Here is an 18,795-nt window from a genome sequence, read left to right on the forward strand (position 1 = left end):
AGCTTTTCAATTTCCTGGCTGTGAAAATACACATTTCATTATCAAAATTAATTAAGAGTGTAATAAAGTCTATTAAACTTTTGCCTCAGTTTTCTCATAAAATTAAAATATTTTGTACTTCATGTTACAGGTTCATTCCGCTAACACAGTTTTCAAAGCATAGACATTATCTTCCTGTAGCCCATGGAGTTGCCCTGTATCTAAATGGTTAAATCTGTCACTTGATAAGAATATGTTGAAATATGCATTGTTGGCTATTAGAAATGTCCTTCTCAAATCTTCCATAATATTTGCATTTTATTGGAATTCTTAAAGTTAATTTCTTAAATGAAAATATTTTGTCAAATAAATTTTAATTTAAGGATAAATTTTAAGATATTGGGGGCTTCATAGAATCAATAGAGAAATATGCCATCTTTTTCAATTTTCTAAAAGAATTTGTATATAATTGGTATTATTTCTTCCATAAGTGTTCGGTAGAGTTCAGCAGTGAAAAAAATGTGGACCTGAAGTTTTCTTTCTGCGGTTTTTAACTACAAATTTCCATTTCTGTAACAGATAAGGGGCTATTCAGGCTATCTACTTTTCTTTAGTGAGCTTTGAGAGTTTGTGTCTTAAAATGAATTTGCCCAATTCATCTAAGTTGTAGAATGTATTGGCATTCATAATATCCAGATTATCCTTTTAAATGTCTGCAGGATCTGTAGTGATGTCCCTTCTCTCATATCAATAATTTGTCTTCTCTCTTTATTTATTAATCTGGCTAAAGATTTTATTATTCTTACCGATGTCAAAAAAAAACCAAAACAGCTTTTCACTTCATTGCTCTTGTCCATTGTTTGCCTGCTTTCTATTTCATTGATTTTGCTCATATATATGTTAAATCCTTATTACTAATGACTAGGTTTAATTAGATCTTGTTTTTCTGTTTTCTTAAAATGGAAAATGAAGTCATTGATTTGAGAGACTTCGTTTTTTTCTAACAGGCATTTGGTACAATAAATTTCTCTCTAAATACTCTTTTAGAAGCATTCTACAAATTTTTATATGCTGTATTTTCATTTTCAATTTGGATTATCCTTTTGATTTCTGCTTTAATTTATAGGTTATTTAGAAGTGTATTGTTTACTTTCTAACCGTTTAGTGATTGTCTAGAGTTCTGGGTGTTATTGATTTTTAACTTAATTCTAGTAGCATATATTTTGTATAGCATATATTTTGTATGATTGGAATTCTTTTAAATATATTAAGGCTTTTTTATGTCCCCGAATATAACCTATTTTGATAAATGTCCTCTATGCATTTGAAAAGAATGTATACTCTGCTAAGATTTTTCATAGCATCTTGATTAACTGCTGTATTATTATTATTATAAAATGACCATCTTTATCTCTGATACTTCTCTTTTCTCTATATTTGTGATATTAATATAGCCACTCCAGCTTTTTTTGGATTACTATGAGCAAAGGGTATCCTTTTTCATTCTTTTTACTTTCAAGTTATTTGTGTCATTACATTCTAAGTGTGTTTCTTGAAGGCAGCATGTAGTTTGGTCTTGTGTTTATCCCATAAAATACTCTCTCCCTGGTTAATTGATGCATTCAGATGATTTACATTTAATTTGATTATTGATATGGTTAGGTTTAAATCTACCGTCTTGTTACTTGTTTGTTATGTTTCATTGTTCTTTTTCTCTTCTTCACTTCTGTCTTCTTCTTCTTTTTTTTTTTTTTTTTTGCTTTAATTTTTTAGGGCCACACTTGTGGCATATGGAAGTTCCCAGGCTAAGGGTCAAATTGGAGCTGCTGCTGCCGACCTGCACTGCAGCCACAGTAACACCAGATCTGAGCCATGTCTGCAACCTACACCACTGCTCACAGCAACATTGGATCCTTAACCCACTAAGCAAGGCCAGGGATCGAACCTGCATCCTCATCAATACTAGTTGGATTCATTACCACTGAGCCACAATAGGAACTCCCTGCCTTCTTTGTATGAATTAATTTTTGTATCATTCTATTTTGTTTCTTTTTTGGCTTTTTGATAGTTTGTTTTGTTATTTTCATGGTTGCAGTAGGGTCTGTACTATACATGCTAGCAGTCTTCATTCTAGTGGAAATATATCACTTAATGCATAGTACAAGAATCTTATAATAGGATACTTCAATGTTTCACCTTTCTACAACTTGGTTCTGTTGTCATATACCTTACATTTATATATGTTTCAGGCTGCACAATATATTAATATTATTTTTTGTTTAACATAACCAATTTGCCTTGCTTTTTTTTTTTTTTTTGTCTTTTTAGGGCTGCATCTGTGGCATATGAAAGTTACCAGGCTAGGGGTCAAATTGGAGCTGCAGCTGCCGGTCTATGCCACAGCCACAGCAACATGGGATCCAAGCTGTGTCTGTAACCTACACCACAGCTCACAGCAACGCCAGACCCTTAACCCACTGAGCAAGGCCAGGGATTGAACCCACATCCTCGTGGATACCAGTCTGGTTCATTACCACTCTGCCATGACAGGAAACCCCCAATTTGCTTTTTAAGTGACTTAAATAATAAGCAAAAAACCTGATCTGTTACCATTTCTAGTGTTCTATCTTTATTCTTCTGTGTAGATCCATATTTCCATCTGGTGCTGTTTTCCTTCTGCCTGCAGGGCCTGCTTAACACAATTAGGAATGTGGGTCTGCCTGCAGTGAACTACTTCAGCTTTTGAATATCTGAAAAAGATCTTATTTCACTTATGTTTTTGAAAGGTATTTTTGCTAGGTGTAGAATTCTAGGTTCAAACTTAATTTTTCTTTCAGCACTTTAAAGATACTCTTCCAGGACTTCTTGCTTGCATGATTTGTGATGATAAATCAGTTGTCATCCTTATTTTGGTTCCCTGGAATGTAACATTTTCACCCCTCTAGCTACTTTCAAGATTTTCTCTTTATCATTCTTTTCAAGAAATTTGATTGTAACCTGCCTTGTTAGTTTTATTCATATTCATTGTGCTTAGGTTTCATTGAGTTTCTTGGATCTGGAGGCTTTGAGTTTTCATCAATCTGGGGAAATTTTTTTTTTTTTTTTTTTTTGGCTGTGCCTTGGACCATGTGGAAGTTCCCAGGCCAGGGATCGAACCAGTACCACAGCAGTGACCCAAGCCACTGCAGTGATAGCACTGGACCCTTAACCCATTACACCACAAGAGAACTTGCAAACCAGACAAATTTTTACCCGTTATTTCTTCAAATGCTTATTTTGTTCCTCTCTCCTTCATTCAGAGAGTCCAATTACACATACACTGGGTCACTTTTGATTTACTAATTGATTTATAGCCTCATTATAGGTTATATTTTCCTGCTTTTTGTCATGCCTGGTAATTTTTTTACTGGGTACCAGACATCATGAATTTTACCTAGTTGGGCAATGGATATTGTTGTATTCTTGAAATTTGTTTGGGGTACAGTTATCTGGGGAAAGTTTGATCCTTTCAGGTCTTACTTTTTAAATATTTATCAGGTAGTACTAGAACAGGACTCAGTTGAAGCCTAAATATTTCTAACTATTGAGGCAAGAGCTTTCTGTGTACTTACACAGTTCTCCATGTGTGTTGAGGTTTTGCAGTCTGGCTTATGGGAGCTGGCACTACTTCTGACCCCGTGTGAGCACCAGGCACTGTTACCTCTAATCCTGTTGGGTGCCTTGTCTGACTTCAAGTAATCCCCATACGGATATATGCAGATCAAGCTGAACCCCTGAGTGGAATCCTTTATAGATCTCCTGAGTTCTCTCTCTATGCAACTCTTTCCTCTCTGTTACTCTGTCCAGAAACCTCTTGCTGCCTTCTTACTTTTTCTCCCTGTGTCCATACTGTACCATCTCTTTAGGAAGATGTCACTGTGCCCAGGCCCTAAAGAGTGGAAAGTTACATCCCACCTCCTCGAGAGCTGAGTATCTACATAAATTGGAATTCTTCTGCTTTGGAAGCATGTCTTTTCTCTCACATTTATTTACTTATTCAATCATTTATTTGTCCATATAGACTCATGGATATTTACTTTCTTCTTTGGGTGATAATCTAATACCGCTTTATTTATTTTGTTGCTCAAATTGTTCCAGCTTTGATCCTTGGGAGCTCTTTCAGCTCCTATGACATTTACAGTTTTAAAACTGCTATAAAACCTTGAAAATGACTATTCTACTGGTGACTAAATTGCTCCTTAAGGCTTGAGTTAGGCACACAGGGAGATACATTACTTTCAGGTAATGCATTAAATGATATTCTGATTGTCTGAAAGAATTCATCTGACAGGAAGTAAGTTAAAGACTAGGGAGAAAGTGCCCATTATGTAGTAAAGATTTTAAGCAATGAAATAGAAAGATAAATGGAAAAAATCCAAACCTTTTAAAGCAAATCTATAAATGGCTTCACATGCTTTAGCCAGAATTTCTTCTTCTGGAGAATTAAGCATTAACACCACAGTTGCTGCTTTTTTGCTTTCAATTGTTAATGGATCAAACTGAAATGTGAAGGGAAAAATATCAGAGTCACATATGAGCTTTAAAAAGCACATAAAACATGAACAGCATCTTGAAACTTAAAGAGAATACAAGCTTACAAAAAGGTCACTGCCCCCAAAGTGCATTATAAAATTTTTATTAAAAAAAAATCACTGATAGACAGTTGTCAACATTGGCAGCTTTGGAATTCCTGGGAGATGGAGGGAAGAGCAAAGTATTTTGGAATCTGGCAGACTAAAATGGCAGTCTCTCATTTTAGCCACAGGAGAATCAAACAAGTTACTTAAGCTGCTAGAATTTCAGCTTCCTTCTCTGAATAATGGGTATAATAATACCTATTGCAAAGGATTAAGGAGAGGATTAGAGACCATATATGTAAAGCATTTAGCACATTGTCTAGCACATAATAGATGCTCATTAAATAACACATTTTAGTGTAATTCTTAGTCAATACACAAGAAACCTTGAGAACCTGTTTACTGTAGATGCCCTGACGGTCTCAGTGGTCAGTACCTGCTTTCTAACCACTATAACCTTCCTGGGAAAGCAGGAATTACATGTGCGAAATAACTGAAAAACAAAAGAAATCAGCATATCACAAAATGTAAACCTAGATAAAAATCTGGAATGGAGAAAAGGTCATATAATATAAAGAAAAGGTACAGGACTCTGAGAAGACCTGTATCCTGATGTGAGATCTTGAGGATTCATGTAGCTGAAATAAATAATAACAAACATGAGCCCTGTGGGTTTTCTTTGGTCAAGGAGAAAACAAATTATTACATTATTTTTCTTCCATTTCTAGAGACCATGGAGGAGGAAGTTCTGCTTATGTTAAAAAATAAAAAGCGAATTTCAGAGCTTTAGCTGTTTCTTTGTGTTGACCCTTTCTAAATGGATGTCTTAATGTGTTTGGGGATATTACAAAAATTAATGTTCAGTTTTAGGTAGAGGATGGAGAGAAAGATTACTCTGAATAAGAAGACATAATTAGAAGAATGAGAAGGACAGAGAGGCAGTGAACAATGACCTGAAAGGACGTATCGGTAAAATTACTCTTGGGAGGGAAAATGGCTGTTGGATTTTAGGATACCATTATCTAACATCCAGATTAGAGCTATTGTTTGTGCACGTGTAACTCTAAACTGGAAGCTGAAAGAGTTATAAAAGTCTCTAGGCTCTTCGACTCTTTTTGGGAGACAAACCTTCAGTAAAAGGCTGCCAGGTGCACCAGGCTTTCGGCACTTAGGGAATTCCAGTGACGTGAACCAGTGAGAGAAAATGGCCTCTAGCAGAGTCCAGAGCAAGGCTGCTGCAACACTGATCAGGAGAGCATAAGGACCTGGTAATCCACAGAGACATTTTAAGGAAGAACTTCTAAATGTATTTGTGGATTTAGGCTTGAGAATCACCTTAAAGTTAGGTATTAAAAGGTAGCCCAAGGAGTTCCCTTGTGGAACAGTGGGTTAAGGACCTGGCATTGTCACTGCGGCAGCTCTGGTTGCTGCTGTGGTGTGGGTTCCATCCCTGCCCTGGGAACTTGTGCATGTGTGGGTGTGATTAAAAAAAAAGGGTAGCCCCAGAATGCCAGAGGACTTGGAGTCAGCTCATTTCTAAATCTGAAAAATTAGGGAGTTGGAGTTTATCTCTTAGATCTCTTCCAGATATAAAAGTCTAGGACTCTATGAAGTACAAAAACATGGCAGAAACAACAAATGTTGTGATGGGAAAAGGGTACTTCATTTGAATTGGGGTAAACAGAGATGGGTCTGTGGAGGTGTTCAAATTTTAGATGTGATCTGAAGAAAGGATACAATGCTGGTAGGTTGAGATAGGGAGGAAAGATATTCAAATGGAGAAAAATAACACCAGGAAGGTTTAAAATGGGGGTGAATGTTGCATTTATTGTGGATAAGGTAGGAGCTTGACTAAACAGAATACACATAATAGGAAGCAGAAATACTATTGAAAAATAAGAAAAGATGAGGTCTCAGCCAGTGACTTAGACCCTCCCTTCACCAACCCTCTATTGAGGATAACCAGTTATCAGTCATATGTGAAGAAGACATGTTCAGGCACTCACAAACTCAACAGGGTATCAACTGTACAGTCAAACAAGTTACTGGGCAAATACTCCAGCCAAGATTGGGGAGGACAAGATAGAAAAACAATAGTGGTGGATCAATAAATATGGTAAAATTGATAGTTAAACTGAATGATAATGATGGTCTGAATTACATTGTAAATCTTCAGAAAGGATTTCTGAAGTAATGATGACACATGATAAGAAAAAAAGTTAATGATGACTTGGCTTTAAAATTCTAGATTTTTTTCAACAAAACTCAGGTAAAATTTCACTGATAATATCACTACCTGAATTACATTATTTGTTAGTCGACTGTTCCCCCACTGTTATGTAACTTGCCTCGAGTCCTGATCTATGTGCCCAAGAGGAAGAGGAAAAATCGCATAGGGTGCACTCAGTGTCTGTCCAATAAAGGAATAACTTCCTCTGAGCAAAGGTTACGTTATTTCTCTATCTCCATGACCTAGAACAACACCTGGGATATGTAAACACTGAATAAATGACTATAAAGGAATGCATTAAAGTGCCTCTGAAAATTCCTTTTCACGCTTGTGGTCTTGAAGTGCCTTTACCATTGTACTGTCTGTTGATGCCAGAAAAGAGGATTCTAAATCTGAGGTTCATGGAGCCATCAGAGGGCTCCAGGGATAGCCTGTCTCCCTGAAATTGTATGCAGAACCTTTGGTGTGCATTCTGTGTGGAGCGAGTCCACAGTCCCCATCCGACCCCCATGAGGCCCCCTGGCCCCCAACCCCCTGCCCAGCCCTTGAGAACTGGAGCCTTCGATCACCTCTGCCACTTAGGACAGGCCCCCTGGCATTCTGGCTGGTTCCCTTCCCTTCCATTTTAGAACTTCCCCTTTAGAGACTTCTGATATTTCAATATTTTTAAAGCTGTTTCTACGAGCATGTGAATGAATATACTGTGTTGAAGCATAGATGTGTCATGATCTCCACAGAATGGCTACACTTCCCCAAGGGGCAGGGTACCTGAAAATGCATTTAAACAGAAAGTCTGGTAAATGTCTTTTAAACCTCCTTCACTGGTTTAGAACAAGAAGCCTAAGGGGTGGTTTAAGACGGTGAGAGTTTCCGTCACAAGAGCTGTCAGAGGTGCAGAAATCCCAATGTTTGGCTCAAGTGGAGGAACTTGACGTGACATTTGTTTTTTCTACAGAGCCTGCAGCATTATAGTAATTTTTTATCTTAAGATGAAGGCGCTGAGAATAAAACGAGAGCTGTAACAGAATGCCACATGACTAAATAAATAATACTGTGCTGTAATTACAGATCCCATCTGCTTTCCCGTGAGGAACTCACAGCCACCAACAAGCTGGTTGTGAAATCATAATTTCGCGCTCTGTGCAGAATAAATGAATCAAAATTATTTAGAAACAGAATGAAAGAAAGGGGAAGCATTCTGGCTGAGCTCTGAATTTTAAGCTCAGTCAATTAGAGTAGCCATGGTCTCGCTGAGATACTTTCCTACCTCGGTTAAGGAAATAAGACTGTTTAGAATAAGGCTGCTCAACAGAACTGCAGCGGTGCAAGCGTTCCGAGTCTCTGCTGTCCAGTACAGTGGGCATGAGCTCTCTGTGGCTCTTGGGTTCTTGAAGTATAACTGAAGGAACTGAGGTTTTTTTTATTGTTGATTTTAATTAATATAATTTTAATTATTATTATTTTGGGGCATCCCCAAGGCCCAGGGACGTGCCCGGCCACAGCAGTGACAATGCTGGATTCTTAACCCGCTATGCCACAAGAGAACTCCTAATTTTTATTATGTTAAATAACCACATGTGGCTAGTGGCTACCCTATTAGATAGCACAGGTGTAAAAGAACATAAAAATTATCTAGCAGAACTCAGTGAAAATCGAGAAATCATGATAGATGAGCGATTTTTATGGTGATGGTAAGTGCAAATCAAAGGCGCTTTTTTTTTTTTTTTTTTCCATGTCCACAGAATTCAGAAGTTCCTGGGCCAGAGATCCAGCCAAGTCACAGCAGTGACAATGCCATGTGGGAAGTCCAAAAGCTTTTTAAATTTCTATTGGAATGCGTTTATCAAGTCAGTGGTCTCGGATCCTGGGGAGCCAAGAGACAGGAAAAGGGAGACATAAACGGAAGGAAGCAGACTGCACCACTGTAGCATGAATCTTTAGTACAGGCTCTCTAGACAGCAGTTAAAAATCTACAAAAGGGTAAAGGTTAAAATGAAAATAGCTAAAATGGCCTTTTAGTTTGCTTGACAACCTGAATCAAAAGAGCAAATTTTTGGAGCAAGATGAGCAAGCTGATATTTATACCAATTTTGTATAGGCATGTTATTTATGAATTTATAAGATATTTTATTAATTTATGATGTTTCATTTACTTGTGATAAGGGAGTAAGATGGGAAAATAAGTCACTAGGATGCTTCATTTCTAGAAAAAAATCTATGGCAGTTTTGGCAGTGTATGACAGAGTAACAGGTTGAGCTGTGAGGCTGAGGAAAAGGGTCCAGGAAAAATAAGCCCCCAGAGACATCCCACTCTTCCAAGGAACTGGGTTAAGTTCCTGGGTGAGGTTCTACTATTGCCAGTTCCTCTGATTCAACACTCACCATGCTTGGTTCCTCATATGCACTTAACTAGAAGAGAACGCATTGACACACTAACCTAAATGTTCTGTTAACTTAATACTTAATCACTAAGATTCTAGAGCCAAATCATAGTCTCTTGTGAGTTTAGATACTGTGGGTTTATCCATTAAAGTTCAATTGCCTCTGAAATATAAAAAGAATAAAGTGTTCATGCTTTTACACTTGAAGACATGACCATGAATCGCGATGGCCATGCTCTAGGCTTCCGGGAATTTTGGTGGATAGATGGTCTTTCACAACTGATACACCTGCCTCCTTTGAGGTTCTAGCAGGTGTCAACGGTTTTGTAGAATGATGGACAGTGCCCTCAAGACATCATTAATGATAACATTTACCAAGTTCTTATGTAATGCCAGGCACTGTTCTAAGCATCTTTTATTGTCCCAGGGCTGGGAGGATGTGAAGTGGATATCCTATGAAACGGACAACATTACATCCCTGGGGAACACAGAGGTTAGATTTGCCCCAGCTCACTGATGGCCGGTGATTATCTGAGGATTCAGACTCTGACAATGTAACTCTGGAGCCCACACTCTTAGTCACTGAATTTCATGCCTTTAATCAAATATTGCCTACTAAGGTAGTTTCTGTTAATAATTCTTTTGTGCAATCAGTCCATGGTAAGTCTGCCTTTTATTAAAGCATCAGCCAGACTTGGAAATGATTTGGGAAAGCAGAATACAGTTGTATGGGTTGTTCAAGCCATATCTTCCCCACATTGAGGCATCTTCTTAGCTAGTGTTCTTTTATGAGAAGAAATGGAGAACAATAAACCCTAAATACACATATTAATGCATGTTTTGACAATGAGAATACTAAGAAAAGCAAAGGGAGCTTTTTGTTTTAAGCTTATTGCCAAACACCTTTTTTTCCCATCCCCATTACCCATTTTAACCAGTAGATGAAAGACTAATAAAAATAAAAATCTTCAAAAACAATGTTTTAGGAAATACATAAGAAGCAAATTGCCAGGAGTTGACACAGAAATGTTTATTTTCTCAAGCAGTTATATATCCCTCTTTTAAATCTGGTTTCCATTTATAATTTGTACAACAAACCTTTCACAGACTTTGAAGACGTATGCCTTGGAACAAATTCCAAGTTCTGATACTTTAAACTGCTATTCTGTTTTGAAGTGTTGGAATTTGTAAGACTGAAAAGTGGTTAGGTATTTTAATACTACTCTCTTAGCTTTATTAACATAAAGTCAGAGTAGGGTAAGGATGGACGGACCCTCGGGAATGGTAACAGTCAGGGACCATTGGTAACTTATACATGCCTTTGGCTGCCCCCAGGGCTCCTGTGACCCAAAGAAGCAAGAGCTAAATTTTTGTTACCTCAAGGATTGGAATTGTTTCTCAGTCCTTGATTGTGCCCCTCAAGGACTGGAGTAAAGAGGACCATGCCAGCAAGACATCATAATATTATGGAAAATGTATCAGACAAATAGAGCTATTGTTTAATAGTCCCTTAATTCTAATTTTAATCAGAAAGTGTTTGTTGTCAAGTACAGTGTTCATGATTCTAGTTTCTGGTAATTGGGCATCAGTAATGCTATTTTGCAGCAAAAAGAGGGGTAATGCAAACCAGATGCAATGAAAAAATAAAGAGAATTTAGAAGTTTGTCCAAAGGAGAGCAGCCAGACTGATGAAATATATCAGGAAACCACAGTGACCATCTCTACAAAGCCTCCCTCGACCTGGGCAGACAGGTCTTCTGCAACCTTTGCTTCCAGCTGTACTGAGGGATCATGCATAAGAGGTTGCATAGTGATGTGTGTGTGTGTGTGTGTGTAGCTGAATCTAAAGAATTCCCAAGAGAACAGATCTTATTTACTGAGTGTTTACTATGTGCCAGGCTCTGTGAACTTCATGTGCTTCTAATTAATAGAACAACCAAAATAAGTTGGACATTACAATTCTCACTTAAGAGATTTAAAAAAAAAAAAAAAGAGCTGAAATAACTTGGCCAAATTTGGCAACTTCACCAAAATAACAGAGTTTATGAGAGGCAGAGCTGGGACAGACCTCGCATTTGTAACCACAATGTTCCAGTGCTGTCAGGAAGATTCCTGCACGAAGCTCAGGTTCCTTGAAACTGTAACATCTTGTGAATTTGTTGACTATACACATTTTTTTCCCCACTCACATTTTATTTGAAGAAAACCACACCGAATGTCTGTTTCAAAATACGTTTCTAAATTGAAAATCGTCCAAGGATATTTTCTGTTTTTAACACAAACTTTCAGTAGTTCATGAACTTTAAAGAAAGAAGATTGAGTCCTGCTTTTATTTATTTTTATTATAGCTTTTTAAAAATTTGGGGGGTATAGTTGATTTACAATGTTGTATTAGCTTCAGGTTTCCAGCAAAGTGAATCAGTAATACATATACCTATATCCATTCCTTTTCCCCATATAAATTATTACGGAACATTGAGTATGCCTTCCTGTGCTATACCATAGGTCCTTGTGAGTTATGTATTTTATATACAGTCATGTGTCTGTGTTAATCCATCCTCACAATTTATCCCTCCCCCCACTATTAATTCTTAATTCTATTAATCTTTAATTCAGTATTATGTACCCATGCTATCAAACATTCAGTGACATCATTGTATTTTATTAAAATGAAATAATTTATTTAAATTTGTATTATAAAAAATTTTTGCTATTTCTAATTGTTTACTCCTATAATCACTACTGCTATGGAAGTAATTTTTTGTATGTCCCATGCTTATTTACTATCATCAGTTTAAATTATCTTACATCTTCGAAAATCACTTTGTCCCAAATAGTCAACCTATTGAACATTAAGTTTTTTGAATCTTGTTTTTAAAAGGGAGAGCTGAGGTTTTGTGTTGGGGGGAATGCATTATTTAAGCATTTGAAAGATGAACACAGACTTTTCTCTCCAGAGAACTGGAAAATACCAAATGGTCATCTTCAGACAACCTTACATGCATATCTAATAGCTACAGCATAACTTCATCATTTTAAAAAATTCGCTTAGATAATGACCAATAATGAGAGCTGGCAAATGTAAACTTAAAGTATTTGAAAGAACAAACCAAAACTATTTGTTCATTAACTCAGCTTATAGACATGCCATCCACATACTGGAAAAGCTAATAATTATTCTCTAATTACACTAATTATGTAATGACAATGTTGTAAATGTTTGTTTATATAATGTTAGATTCCTCTGACTAATCTTATCATTAGTCAGACTTTGGACTTCTGCCACCGTGCACTCATGTATATACTGGGGCATGCCAAACTGTTTGAACAATTTATTTTTAAAACTGGTTATTAACGTGCTGCTAGGATTCAAATCAGAAACTTACCACATCCTTGGGAGGGGGCTCTGCTTCCTTCTTTATTTTTTTACCCATTCTGGAAAAAGATGCCACAAATGGTTAAAATATCATCTGTACATTGTATATGCATAAATCTCCCAGTTACCCCTGTCCCTAGGATGAGATGTATTTCCTTCTCTAACTTTTACCTGAAAAGAGACTAGGCAATATACGTAGAAATTATTGCACATATACAAAAATGTTACCTTCATTCCAAAATTCACAATTTTAAAGGAATTAATTGATAAGATTGTTGGGCATTAGTCCTGGCTTCCAGTTTGGAAAGAATACATTAATGATGTAAGTTTTGCTTACATAACAGATAATGATTTACCTTGCTTAGAGCTCACTTATGTAGGGCTTGGGAGTCTAAATCCAAATTACTTTTGAGATCTGCAGGAATATTCTGCTCCAAAGGGAGGCGTTTTTGGTCTCCTTTCTTGCACTAATCTGTCCCAAGCACCTACAACAGTGTTGGGAACACAGTGGGCATTTGACATTTATAAAAACCATGAACTCTGTTTACCCTGGGAGTAATTATTTTCTTGGATTCAGTATCCATTATCTAACAAGTCAGACTTCATGTCTGTAATGTTTCGGGCAGACACAGACTATTCTGGACAGATAAAAATCTGACCTATGATTTCTCTAGGAAAAAGATTTCATAGCTCTTTATAACCAATTCCAAGGTATAGCAGCCTTTGATTTACAAAAGAATCCTTTTGTGAATAACATTCAAGAGCAATTAAATTACACTTGTGAAAAGTTATCTTGAGTCAACTGATTTTCTCTCAGGAACTTACTTTTCCCATTTCAGGATAGTGGTTTTGAGTAACTGCATATTGAAAAATAGAGAGGCTGGGATAACCTACACATACAGGATTATAGAGATGCAAGTGGTCCTTGGCAATACTATGAGGTGGGAAGTATTACATCTCCATCTTTATTACCATACTGGGCATAACCATTAATGAGGGAGAAAATACAAAGCTGACATAGGCCAACGGCAAGGACCCCCAGATATGACCCTAAGTGTTTTTTTTTAGTTTTATAAATTAAACATTTCATTTAAAATCAACATGATAGAGTTAAATTACCTTACTTTATTCTTTAAAGATTTCTTTTCCTTTCAAACTACAGAGACATCAAATTAAGAAAATAAATCCCTTTGACTTTTTTTTTTTTTGGCCACACCTAAGATATGCAGAACTTCCTGGGCTAGGGATCAAGCCACAGCTGTAAGAATAGCCACAGTAGTGACAAATGCCAGATCTGTAACTCACTGAGCCACAGGAGAACTCCTCTCTGACTTTTCGAAGCAGATTAAACCTGTTTTCCACTGATTTTTTTTTTATTGTGTTAAAATACACGGCACATAAAATTTACCATTTTAACCACTTTTATATGTACAGTTCTGTGTCTACTATTCACTTATAAAGGTGTTACATTTCATTACAAAGAATTTGGAAAACAAGGAAGGGCATGTGGAATTTTTAAAAAATCACTCAGAAATAAGCTCAGGGAGATCAGCACTATTTTGATATAGTTCCTTTTTTTTGTGTATTTTCTGTAGTGATTTTACCATCCTACTTGTATTTCTATCACCTATTCTTGACTTTCCTTCCTGGGACCACTTTCTTACTAAATTCTTAAACTAATGGACAAATTCATGAAATTTGACTCTATTTTTTGCTTCAATCATCAGCAACGAATTAGCATGTCATTGGTGATAATATTTGAAAATCTACCATCTAGCCAGTCCCCTATGTTGAGCATTTGTCTCAACTTTCTGGAATTAAGGACAAGGCTGCAAATGAACATCCTTAGACATAAAATCTTCATCCACATCTGCAACTGTTTAAGATAAATCCCTAGCAGTAAAGTAACTGGGTGAAAAGGTATGAAAGTCATGGCATTGGACATGAAAACAATCTGCTTTGTGTATCTCCTTGATTATTGGAGAGGAGTCACATTTTTTCGTGAATTCATTGATCTACTTTGTGACCTGTCAGCTTATTTGATCTTAAATGTTTTCTAATGAGAGATTTATTTGGAGGAGAAGGGCTAGAACAACTGGTGACCCACTTTTTGAGTTGATCAGTCAAATGACGGAATCTTAGACCCTCAAATCCCATTCCTGGGCTTTTTTATCACTTGTTAAGTAGGAGGCAGCGGGCACGCTTATGAAATCCATCGGGACCCCAGCCTAAAACTGCAGGTGTAAGACAGGGACCCGCAGGTCTTCACACCGTTTTCCTTCAGTTGCCCCAGACGCCCCCACCCGCGGGGCACCTTCTTGTTCCCCAAGTGTTTGCTGAGACCTCTGCCCTGGGCCTCTCCAAAACGCGGGGGTAGCTGTGCAGCCGTCCATCTGTCTTTACCTGCAGGGAGATCCCGCCGAGCCCTGGCTCCAGAGACCTGACCAACTGCACCTGTCGCCGCCAGTGCCCCAGTCCTAGTTCACCGTTGTGCCTCGTTGCTAGGCAACAGGGGGCCGCGCCTGCGCAATCCGCGCCTGCGTGCTCCTCCTTCCTCCTAGCTGGCGCCCAGCTTGCCGCTGTGCCTATTGTCCTGCTGCCGGTAGAGGCTGGTAGCTGAAGAGCCTTGTGCATCCTCGGTTCTTGAGGCCTGGGCTTCGGGGCGGGATAGACAGTGAGAATCCTACCCTTCCTAGTTGTTGAGGGCCAGCCCTAGTGACAACGGTAAATCAGGAAGGAGGCAGCACCGTCTCAGCTCTGGCCAGGGAGCTGGCTCTGGATTCACATATTCTCCGCTGCCCCGGCGTCTTCCCAGCCACGTCTCAGCGAGAGTCTGTGCGGTTGACTTCCACGTCGCCACTTTATGCCTGGTTTGCGCCGAGCTGCATTGCCGACTTTGCTGTCCCCGCGGAACGTACCATGTCCCTTCAAAACCTTCCGCTTACATCTTTGCTTCCTCTTTCTGCCATCCCTCCCAGTAGCCCAGAACCTCAGGTTTGCTGCTGCCTCCTCCGCCCCCAACGCCAATCAGCATTGAAGTTAATTGGCCAGCCACTTTTTGTCCCCTCTCTATTCCCTCTCTTAAATCTTTACTGTCACCCCAGTGCAGGTCATCATTTTTGGTCTTCTAAGTGATGACGTCGGTTTCTCTCTCTTTCCCGTTCTGTCTTGCTACCACAGGTAAACCTTCCAGAGATTACTGCCCTCCTCATGCCACGCCCTTACTCCACCTCAGTGGCTTCCTAAAATAAGGTCTAAACTCATTAGCCTGGTTTTCAAAGCCATCTGCCCCACTGCTTTTCTACCTGTGCAGCCCACTGCTTTCCCACAGCACAAGCCCCAAACTTACTGTTTTCCCCAAATTGTCCATGCTTTTCTCTTCTAAATTTTTGCTCACTCTTTTCCTTGTCATTTCAGCTATTCAACAAATACTAAGAATCTATCATTTGCCAAGTCATGTGTGGCTTGTACAGCTCCTGGAATATTCTATTATTTCTGCTTAATGAAGTCCAGCTCAAATGCCATCTTCAAAAAATACTCTTCGATTTTTTGCTAAAAAAAAAATCTCTCCCTCTCCTGAATTCCCCTAACAGTTTTTGAACTCCCTACCTACCTGTCCCTCTTCCCCACCCAGTCCTAAGAGTGTTAGATGTTTCTTACCATTTCTTCTTTCCTATCCTTTTATGTCCTCTTCATACCTTTTGAATGACCTGATAAACAGCTTTATACAAATGTAACATTCTTTGTATTAGATTTTGTATAGTCAAATAACAGATGATTTCTGTCTTCCTATTGGAACTTGAATGATACACGCCTGTATCTTCAGCCTCTCTCTTCTTGTCAGTTTATGAATACTGTGAACTCTATCATTTGCCTCATACAAAAAGCAAAAACAAAATCTCTTTGAACCTGTATCTCCTTCTAGTATCATTCTATTTTTCTCTTTCTCTTCTGGACCATGAGTTTCTGCAAAAGCAGCCTGCATTTGATACTTTCGCATTTTTAACATACCTTCACTTTTCAAGCCACAGTGATTCGGTTTGGTCCTACCACTAAAAGTACCCAAACTTGTTGTCTGTTTCTTAGTCTTCATCTTTTTTGACATCACTACTGCAAACAATACTCCTGATGACATCTCATTCTGGAAACATCTTCCGTGGTCTTCTTGATACTACTTACCTTTGACCTTCCTCCTGCTTTCATGGACATTATTTAGCTTGATTGCCTGCCTTCCTGCCTCCCTCCCTTCCTCCCTCCCTCCCTCCTTTCCTTCCTTCCTTCCTCTCTCCCTTCCTTTCCTTTATTTCTTTTCATTCACTGCACCTGTAACATATGGAAGTTTCCAGGCCAGGGACTGAATCCAAGCCACATATGAGACTTATGGTGCAGCTGCAGCAATGCTGTACCTTTAACCCACTGCACCGGGTCCAGGATCCAACCTGCACCTCCACAGCAACCTGAGCCACTGCAGTTGGATTCTTAACCCGCTGCACCACAGCAGGAACTCCCCTTAAGGTCTTTTCTGTACAGCTTTAAATGTTGATATTTCCTAGGGATCTGTCCCTGGCTCCCTTTTTATATTATGTTTTTCCAGAGTGATCTTACTTATTTTCGTGACTTCAAATGCCATATATATCGCTCCCCACCAGACTCCAATGCTTAGTTGTAGGCTCATATAGCCTTCTTTTTATAGAAAGCTCCCTGGTTGTCCACAGGTGTCCACCCACCTAAATTCATCAATTATCCAACATAAACGTGTTTTTCTGTTTTTAACTCCCACCGAGTTATTCAAGCATTAAGTCTGACAGTCATCCTAGACTTAGGTGCCTTTGTATGAAGTTATTTGGATTCCCTTAAAAGTCTCTTTCATTTATTCTCACTTTTCCATTCCCATGGCCTGGTGCAGAGTGTCACCATCCTTTGCTTGATTTCACTGAACAAGCCTTCTGACAGGTTTCTCATCCTCTAGCTTTCTCCTGGCTTCAGTTCATCTTCTCCCAGGTAATCCAGGTAATCTTTGCCCTTTGTCTCTCACCTTGCAGTTTGTCAGTCAGTCCACCATATACACGATGAGATGCAACAAGATTCTTAAATTTGCATTCAGGACCTTGTTCTAGCTGACTCCTCCCTATTGCAATACCTTCTCCAATCACTCAAAAAAAAAAAAAAAAAAGTTAGCAAACTGCCCTTAGTTCTTCAAAGACACCAAGGCATTTTATGCCCTTCACTCTCCTAATCAGCCTGAAAACTATCTGTCTTTCAAAAAATTTTTGGCGTGATTTCCTCCAGAAAGCCTTAATTGGCTACTCCAAATGAATTGAACATTTCTCATTTTGTTCCATCGGCGAATCTTATACCTGCACTATTTCTGCTATTTTCATATGATGATGTGATTTATTTGCTTATGTGTGTGTCTCCCCATCTCAGCTGTTTCTAAATAGTCTTCAAATAGCTAACATTTGTTCAAAGCTTATTATGAACCATGCAATTATGAATTATGAAGTCTTTCCCCCCCACACAGTCTTTACTGCACGTGTCTGTTTTTTGAGGTCTTGTTTGTACAGTTGGATGAGTTTCGACAAATGTTTGCAGTTGTGTGACCACTGCTGCAATTAAGATATTGCACTTTTCCATCATCCCAGATTTCCTTCATGCCCCTTTCAAGTCAAACCTCTCCCTTTATCCTCCTTCCCTGGGAACAACTGGTATGTTTTCTCTCTCTTAAATTTTGCATTTTTATGAATATCTTATACATGGAATCATGCAATATGCTACCTTTTCTGACGGGTTTCTTTTGCTTGTCATACTGCTTTTGAGATTTGTCCGTGATGTTACACGTATCAATTGCTTGTTTCTCTCTGTCGCTGAGTCGTGTGGCACTGTGTAGATGTGCAGCATCCGTTTGCTGGTTGAAGGACATTTGGATTCTTTCCAGTTTTGGACTGTTATAAATAAATCTGTTTTAAACAGTTATACACGGGTTTTTGTGTGAACATATGTTTCTCCTTCCTTGGGAAAATACCCAAGAGTGTAATTTCTGGGTCTTATGCCATGTGTACATTTGATATTATAAGAACTTGCCAAATGGTTTTCCAAAGGAACTATACTATATTTGCATTCCCAGCAGCAATGAGCCAGAGATCCACTTGCTTTATATGCCCTACAACACTTGGTATTGTCAGGCCTTTTAATTTTAGTCGTTCCACTGAGTGT

At 38.4% G+C, this 18,795-nt stretch overlaps 1 protein-coding gene across 2 annotated transcripts in view; it reads right to left on the reverse strand.

Moving 5' to 3' along the window:
- The window catches only part of ARMC3 (armadillo repeat containing 3), a 92,633-nt gene extending 77,582 nt beyond the window's left edge, over window positions 1-15,051 (reverse strand). For both annotated transcript variants that reach the window (XM_047755339.1, XM_047755340.1), the window contains exons 1-3: window positions 14,986-15,051; window positions 12,593-12,641; window positions 4,400-4,517 (exon numbers count right to left, since the gene is read on the reverse strand). In XM_047755339.1, the coding sequence (XP_047611295.1) occupies window positions 4,400-4,517; window positions 12,593-12,640 (166 nt within the window). In that variant the 5' untranslated portion in view covers window position 12,641; window positions 14,986-15,051. The remainder of the gene's footprint in view (window positions 1-4,399; window positions 4,518-12,592; window positions 12,642-14,985) is intronic.
- Window positions 15,052-18,795: the final 3,744 nt, after the last annotated feature.

Source organism: Phacochoerus africanus, chromosome 12 (genome assembly GCF_016906955.1).
Source record: "Phacochoerus africanus isolate WHEZ1 chromosome 12, ROS_Pafr_v1, whole genome shotgun sequence".
Taxonomy (NCBI): Eukaryota; Metazoa; Chordata; class Mammalia; order Artiodactyla; family Suidae; genus Phacochoerus; species Phacochoerus africanus.